The sequence below is a fragment of the Ranitomeya variabilis genome, chromosome 5 (genome assembly GCF_051348905.1).
Source record: "Ranitomeya variabilis isolate aRanVar5 chromosome 5, aRanVar5.hap1, whole genome shotgun sequence".
Lineage (NCBI taxonomy): Eukaryota > Metazoa > Chordata > Amphibia > Anura > Dendrobatidae > Ranitomeya > Ranitomeya variabilis.
Window position 1 is genome coordinate 382,559,718 of NC_135236.1, and position 8,398 is coordinate 382,568,115.

The 8,398-nt window shown below is 42.0% G+C and overlaps 1 protein-coding gene across 2 annotated transcripts in view; it reads right to left on the minus strand.

Annotated features, from left to right (window-relative positions):
* CFTR (CF transmembrane conductance regulator) overlaps nucleotides 1-5,915 on the minus strand; it is a 262,694-nt gene extending 256,779 nt beyond the window's left edge. For both annotated transcript variants that reach the window (XM_077265003.1, XM_077265004.1), the window contains exon 1: nucleotides 5,678-5,915. In XM_077265003.1, coding sequence (XP_077121118.1) covers nucleotides 5,678-5,730 — 53 coding nt within the window. In that variant the 5' untranslated portion in view covers nucleotides 5,731-5,915. The remainder of the gene's footprint in view (nucleotides 1-5,677) is intronic.
* Between the last annotated feature and the right edge of the window lie 2,483 nt (nucleotides 5,916-8,398).

An 8,398-nucleotide genomic window follows, 5' to 3' on the forward strand; every position in this document is an offset into this window, starting at 1 on the left:
ATGTGTGAGGAGACTATCGAGGGGAATAGTGTGAGTAGGCACAGAATAGAGACTGAGTAGTGTGTGGGGAGGGGGATAGCATGGGGCGACAGTGTAAGGGCACAGCCAGGAGATGACAGTATACCAAGGAGGAGTGTGATGAGGGGGCCAGTATAGAGACTCTGTTTGATAGGGGGGACCAAGTGTGAGAGGACAGAGTGAAAAGGGGGCCTAGTATGGAAAGAGGGAGCATTGAGGAGGGCATATATCATAAGAAAGACAGTGTGTGGGTCACATTTTGGTCCATGGAATATCGTGAGGGGCTATTATTTATTCCAGGGCTCAGCATAAGGCAGATATTTTAATTCAAGAGCATTATAATGATACTGCTATTTCTAAGGGCATAATATGAGAATGTGCTGCACAAGACCGGAGAAGTCTGCAGAGAGGAGCTGTGGCTGAGAAAAGTCATCACAGCGTCTGGACAAGATGAAGAAAATAAAAAGAACGACTCCAATCAGAGACAATGTCATCTATAAAGTACCTGTACTGTATGTAAATGTTTTTTGTGATACTGACTAATTCTCATATTTGTATTTACGTTCGAAGCATTAAAGGAGCAAGTTTGTGATGAGTCTGTGGTCATTCTATGTGACTGCAGACTTCTGAAATCTCTGTCAGGATTCTCTGGTGCTGGCAGTGAGAGTCGGAGGTCACGAAACAGCAAGTATGTGATTTGCATGCATGTGGTCATGTGGTGACTAGATATGTGTGGCCTCACTCAATGAGAATGAATTGAGTGAGGCTGGACACGTCTAGTTGGAATGTGGCCAGAAGTATACAAATCTCATACTTGTGCTGACATGACCGTCCACTCTTGCCACTGGCAAGTGAGAATCCTAAAAGTGTGCAGTGCAAGTTCTGTGATAATTCAGAAGCCTGTAGTCGCATAGTGACTGCAGACTTTCATAATCTCAAACCTGAACGCACCCTTTAATTATAAAATGAAGCCCTGTAGGGTGCCAATCCTAACAGCGTGTAATATCCTCACTGTCAGGATTCAGCTCTGCTTGCCGGTTCCAGCAGTCATCACATGGCCGTTTCACTTATATGTGATTTTGATACTTACTGTCACCCGACAACAAGCTTCTCTTCCTGCTTCTCTCTTCACTGATCATTGAGAGAACTAGGGAGAGGAGCTCATCGGTACATGACTGCCAGTGTGCAAATCGCATATGGGCTTGGGATGGGAGGAGCGCCAATCTGAATTCTTGCTCTGGGTGCTGGTGAACCTAGATACATCTCTGACTGCAAGTCTCATCTACTACAGTATCTGTCACAGCCAGTCATTGTTTGGCTGCTGTCACATTAATGATGGAGGTCATCACTGCGGGAACGGTGGGGACCACCAGCATAGTAGCAGCTGGAGATTAAAAGTAATGGCTTTATTTTATAAAGTTTCCTACTCTCTCTGAAAATTTATATTAAATGCCAGAGTGCCCATTTAGGTGCAATTACAAGAAATAGCGGCAATCTTTTTGACATCCGTGTGTAATTCGCATTTAGACATCAACAACTTAAAATGTACATGATGAGATAGATACCTAGGTTAATATTGGCAATGCAGCCCTAAAAATCGGATGCAATATGGTAATCTGTATGGAATCTAATTTTTCTTAGCAACAACAGACTTGAATAAGTAAGCCTCATCCAAAATATCGAATGAACTAGTGCATGCTGCGATTTCGTGCACAAGGACACCTGGCCTGTGGGAAAAATTGTCATCTGAACAGTCCTATTGAATAACATTGAGAGTGTGCTGTCCGTATGCTATCAGATCTTAACATCGACAGTACTCGTCCATACAATCAATACACCTCATACAAATACACTGTGTGAACGAGCCCTTAGGCTGCATTCTTACATCCGTGTGAGGGTATGTGCACACATTGCGGATTTGGCTGCGGATCCACAGCAGTTTTCCATGGGTTGTACAGTACCACGTAAACCTATGGAAAACAAAATCCGCAGTGCACATGCTGCGGAAAATACTGCGTGGAAACGATGCGGTTTATTTTCTGCAGCATGTCAATTCTTTGTGCGGATTCTGCAGCGGTTTACACCTGCTCCTCAATAGGAATCCGCAGGTGTAAAACCGCAGGTGGAATCCACACAAAAAACGCATAAAGTCCGTAACACTCAGGCTATGTGCCCATGTTGCGGATTTTGCAAAAACTGAGTGGAAAAATCCGCAACATGGGCATATAGCCTGAGTGTTACCATCTGAGGGAAATGGACTGATTTTTTTCCCTCAGGTGTCATCCATTTTTTTTCTTAGCTGTTTTTTTTCACTGACGCAGGTTGACTGCCTGAACTTTTTTATCCATTGGCCCTCTACAGCTTAGCAATGGATCAGTTAAAAATGGATAAAAATAGGATGGATCTCTGAAGTGCACAGTATGTCTTCAGCGTGACATATCTTTTATATGGATTACTATAGGCTTTAATGTCCAAGTTGTAGCAGCAAAACGCATGAGGATAGGACAAGCTTTAAGCCTTATGGATCTGTTTTTAACCCCCTTAGGCTACTTTCACACTTCCGTCTTATGGCGTACGTTGCAATGCATCGTTTTGGAGAAAAAACGCATCCTGCAAAGTTGCCCGCAGGATCCGTTTTTTCCCCATAGACTTACATTAGCGACGGATTGCCACACGTCGCATCCATTGTGCGACGGATGTGTCATGTTTTGGCGGACCATCGGCACAAAAAAACGTTCCATGTAACTTTTTTTGTGTGTCGCGTCCGCCATTTTCGACCGCGCATGCGCGACCGGAACTCCGCCCCTGCCTCACCGGACTGCAGAATGGGCAGCGGATGCGTTGTAAAACTGCATCCGCTGCCCACGTTTCACAGCGTCCGTCGGTACGTCGGCCCGACGCATTGCGACGGGCCCGTACCGACGGAAGTGTGAAAGTAGCCTTACTGATATATGACTCCCTGCTACATCATATGTCAGGTCCTCTTCATTGATGCAGGCTCAGGAGCTGAGCCCATATATTTCCTGTCAGATACCGGCTGCTTTATACAGCAGCCATCTGCCTCTAACAGTTGTGTTAACCTATTAAATGCATCGTGCAAGTGTTAGGGAGGGTGCGCCGTTTAAACTGCTAATGGACCCTCTCCCACTCCATGGCATCCAGGAGTCTGCTGAAGACCCCTGTGAATGTCAGGACAGCACTTCTATTAGTGTCAGCTTGAAGCTGGCGTTCATAGGAGACCGTGATTTCTGCAATAAACAATAATATTGTGGCACTGATAGGTATGGTACAAGAGATGACACAATCACAGGTTCAAGTCCTTTAAGAAATATGAAAAATATAAAGAAAATATAAAATTTCTAATCACCCTGCTTTTCCCCAATAAGATTGAAGAAATAAAAAATCCACATACGTGGTATCTCCACATTTGTAACAGTCCAGTCTATCAAAACAAATTGATTTTACCTATTAATTTTAATTAACTCAAGATGTAAATAGCGTAATGAGAAAAAAAAAGATCAAAACACCAAAAGTTTGGCTTTTCTGCAGTTACAACAGCACAAAAAATGCAAAAAGAATCAATCAAAACATTGTATCTAGCCCAAAATACACACACAATAAAAGCCCCCACATAGCCCCACTGACCGAAAAATGAAACAGCTACAGGTCTTAGAAAATGGCAACACAAGGAAGGTTTGTTGTTTTTTTAATAAATTTCCAAATATGTTTCAACCACTTAAATAAAAAAAAATGTATGTATGTTTGGTATCGCTGTAAATGTACTGACCTGGAAAATCATAATAGACAGGTTATTTGTATCATGCAATAAACCCTATAAAAACAAAACCTGAAAAACAGTTGCGGAATTGGGCAATTTCATAGCACTTGGAGTTTTTTGTTCCCATTTTCCAATACATCACATGATAAAAAAATGGTGTCATTCCAAAGAACAACTTGTCCTGCCTCCTGGAAGAAGATAGAAAATGACAAAAGCACAAAAATGGAAAATCGTCATGTCAGGAAAGGGTTTAAATTTATTTGTGTATCAATGAAACTCTATGGGTCTATGCGCTATCTGAGAAAAAAAAACGGACAGCACCCAGACATGTCACATGAGTGTATGAATGCAGACGAGTATATAAAGTGGATACCTGCTAGCTGATTTTTTAACGAATATCGCACAGACAGCACACTGACCCATCTTATTCAATAGAGCTGCTCAGACAAATGATTTTTCTCTCGGTATGACTATATATAAAAGAAAAAAAATCGCAACATGTGCTTCTTTCTTCCGAGTCTATCAAGTCTATGGGTGCATAAAAAAATCAGATCCCACCCAAAACATCCTATTTTTACGGATACATTTATATTATAAACTTAGGAAACTGGATTTGATTATGTACGTTTTTTAGTGTAAATGGATGAAAATGGATCAAATAGGGACTTCTACTACACAGTCTAACACATCCGAGTGTCCACCTCCAGTAGGCGTCCAGGCCCAAAAATAATCTACAACAGTGCGCACCTTCGCTCTGCCGGACCCATGATAGTCTATGGCCCCATCAGAACATAAGGTTCACGGGGACCACCGAACGGGTGCCTAAATTTAATGTGAAAGCACCCTATCCTGGAGTACAGACCTTTGGTGGTCCTCGATGGGACTAAACAGTGAAAAAAAAACGAATTAAGAAACATGATGATACTGTAGAGTCCGGCACTTTAAGCCTTTTTTCTGATGAAAGTGGAGGTATGCCTTAAGATTGCCATACAAGAAATGCTCAAGTTTTATATAAAAAAAATATAACCTGAATCTGAACAGGTTAATTAATAAAAAGGAAGTCCTCTCTGTGATTACACACAACACCATTACTATTTATAAAACCCCCTGGTGACAACAAATAGTGTTATTACAGACAAGGAAGGAGCTATTGTGTATTATCAGAAAACACCAAGAAACAAAAAGATATTACTAAATCCAGCTGTGTGTTATGACAGTAAACCTTCAGGATGGTGAAAGAAGCTCCTGTCCCCGGATTTGGGAACACACCATCAGAAGTCCCTGCAGAGCTCCGCACAGCGCTGCTCTTCGACACTACTACCTCCATTACCCCTGGAAACACATTCTGATTAATAACAAGATTATCCTTTCATCCACATTAATATCACTATGCGACTCTAGTCTCATTCCCTATATATAGATCTCCAGCCTTCCCCACACATGGATTGTCCCTCACACAATGGCAGATCTATAAGCTTTGTGTTCTCTCTGTCACACATATTACCAAGGCATTCACCAGGAGATCATGGAGATCTGATCCAGAGGTATAAAACCCAGAGGTCATTTCTGTGCTGTGCTTCCAAGGTGCTGCAGGGACAGATACTGCAGTGGGGTATGCCTACTGTCTTACTGCAGGTGCAGACTGCAGGTGCAGGTGAAGGGGTTTCTTTAAGGCTAATTTCTTGCACAGGAAGGAACTTTCACTGCCAAATAGCTTTTCTCCCCTGCTCATTTACTTTTAGAACTACTTGTGGTGAAACAAGACGTATAATTCAGAAAAAAAAGTGTTCAGGTGCCTGCAGTGAGACAGCAGGCAGTGCCAGCAAGTACAGGAATGCTGCCATGCACTGTCACCTCCCTACTCCGAGCTAAAGCACATACCTGAAGAAGAGCTTGGAGAAGATGTTGGCTTTCTCCAGCGGGGACCTCTGCATGGTGGCTGCTGCAGGCACAGCCTTGTGTCTTGGCTCTGAAGGTCCACTCTGTGCCTGCTGCTGCTCACCCACCTTACTCTATCAGCCGGCTGATGTCACTGCCTCCTTGACTCTGCCCAGGTTAAGAAGAGCTGAGCACAGGGAGGCAGCCCAGTCCTTCATATCTTCCTCCTCTTCTCCCTCTTTCTCTTCCACTCCCTCTCAATCTGTTTAGGTAACACAAAAGGGGTGTGCTGCAAACAATTCTGATCAGATTTCATTACCCAAGGCATATTGTATTTTGGGTCAGCACAAGGTAATGGACCTTGTGGTGATTGTGGTAATTGAGAAGGTCAACCTGGTCTCAGGTCACTAAATCTCCAAATCTTTTACAAGCAGATGACCTGGGACAATTTATTGCAGCCTATGATCACTGCGGATGTTGATCTGGTTTGGATTGGGAATGTTTAATAAGCTCCAGAATTATTTATTTTAGCAAGTGCTGTACATTATGCTGGAAAACAAGCAATGTGTGCGTTGGCGATGGCGTACTGGGCAAGAGTATGTGCACTGTTTGACACATTCATATTACTTTCCCTACACTATTGCAATGTCTCTCTAGAAAACTTCAATTTCCCAAATGGAAAATGCAACTAAAAGACCATTCATCTAATCATAATTAATCCATTATTTTCATGGCTCTTACAGACATTTAGTAAAGGGATGCTTTTATATATTTGTTGATTCTGAATTATTTACTAATTATGTAAAATCTACAAAGCTACAGATGTATTTTTTATTTGTTTTGAGCACACTCTAAACTTTAGCCCTATTTCCAGCTCTAGCCATAACCTTTTGCCCTTTAGAACTAGAAATAGTGACATGAAAACCTATTTGCCCATTTACCTCATTACCTTCTGTCTTCCACAGTTGCCTTAAGGCTAGGGTCACTTGACTGTAGATTCTCTCATCTGAGAAAAATCGGTCCTACTGTGCGAATCACATCCTGATCAAAGTTTGATCAGAGTGTGATCATAGTGTGCTCCAATTTTCTCGGATGTGGAGAAGATGGAAACATAAACTCTCCATCTTCTCCATTCTGTCAGCCTGTGAATATCGGATTGCACTCAGATGTCATTGGCGCACTGTCGGATTCTTTTTTGACTGACTCATTGACTTGCAGGAACAAGTGAAATGCAATAAGTGGATGTAAATCGAGCATGTTGTGATTAATAGGACAGGTGCGTGACCCCATAGATTATATTTTATAGGACCGGACTCGGACCAACTCTAACGTCCTCTGCACGAGCCCTAAATGGCAGTAATTAGTAGAAAGTATGTGTGTAAGTGCAGTAGGCTGCTGCAGTCAGTAACATTGGCCGTACAGATTACATAGTGTTTACTGTCACTCTGCCTGATGACAGTTCCTTCCACTGACCGCCCATAAACATGCACATTCGCATACCCAGACACAATTGTTATCGTTGCTCTAATGCAGCTCTTCCATTTTACTTGAAATGCATAAACTGCAGTACAAGGCACAATATGTGAAGTCAACTCCACTAGTCGACGATTGATGACCCTGGACAAAGTCCTAAAGAACCTCATTAATTAAATGTGACAGCTTCCTTTTATATTCTTCAATCTCACTGATTGATTTGGCTGAATATAAGGGCGGGCATAGACCACCCAGTAGCGGCCTTTACCGACCAATGATCAGCTACTTGTTTGCCGATTGTCAAAATTGCCAGAGCACATGTCCTATATCCACAGAACGATCAGTAACAGATCATTCTGTAAACATAGACTGCCATTGTCCTCGACAGCACATGTTCTCTCTACATATGGCAATGTGCTGCCAAGAATAATATTTAAGTCTACTTAAAAATTATTTCACTTGAAGAATATATGTTCTGCTCATTTGTCAGATGATTGGCAATTTGTGTACCCTGCTAGATTATGGGGAAACAAGCGTTCCTGGAAACACTTGTTCGTGATAATCATCCGATGTAAATCCAGTTTACAGGGAACCTGTCACATTATACACGGAGTCTGAGCTCTTGACAGTACGGTAAAGTGAAGGAGAGGCTAAGCAGAATGATATATACAGTGGGGAAAATAAGTATTTGATACACTGCCGATTTTGCAAGTTTCCCACCTACAAAGAACAGAGAGGTCTATAACATTTATCGTAGGTACACTTCAACTGTGAGAGACAGAATCTTTAAAAAAAAAAAAAAAAAAAACAGAAAATCACATTGTATGATTTTTAGATAATTCATTTGCATTTTATTGCATGAAATAAGTATTTGATACAATAGAAAAACATAACTTAATATTTAGTACAGAAACCTTTGTTTGCAATTACAGAGGTCAGACGTTTCCTGTAGTTCTTGACCAAGTTTGCACACACTGCAGCAGGGATTTTGGCCCATCCTCCATACAGAGCTTCTTCAGATCTTTCAGGTTTCAGTCTGTCGCTGGGCAACATTGAGTTTCAACTCCCTCCAAAGTTTTTCTGTTGTGTTCAGGTCTGGAGACTGGCCATGCTACTCTAGGATCTTGAAATACCTCTTTGGGAACCACTCCTTAGTTGCTCTGGCTAGGTGTTTCGGGTTATTGTCATGCTGGAAGACCCATCTTCAATGCTCTTACTGAGGGATGAAGGTTGTTGACCAAAAGCTATACA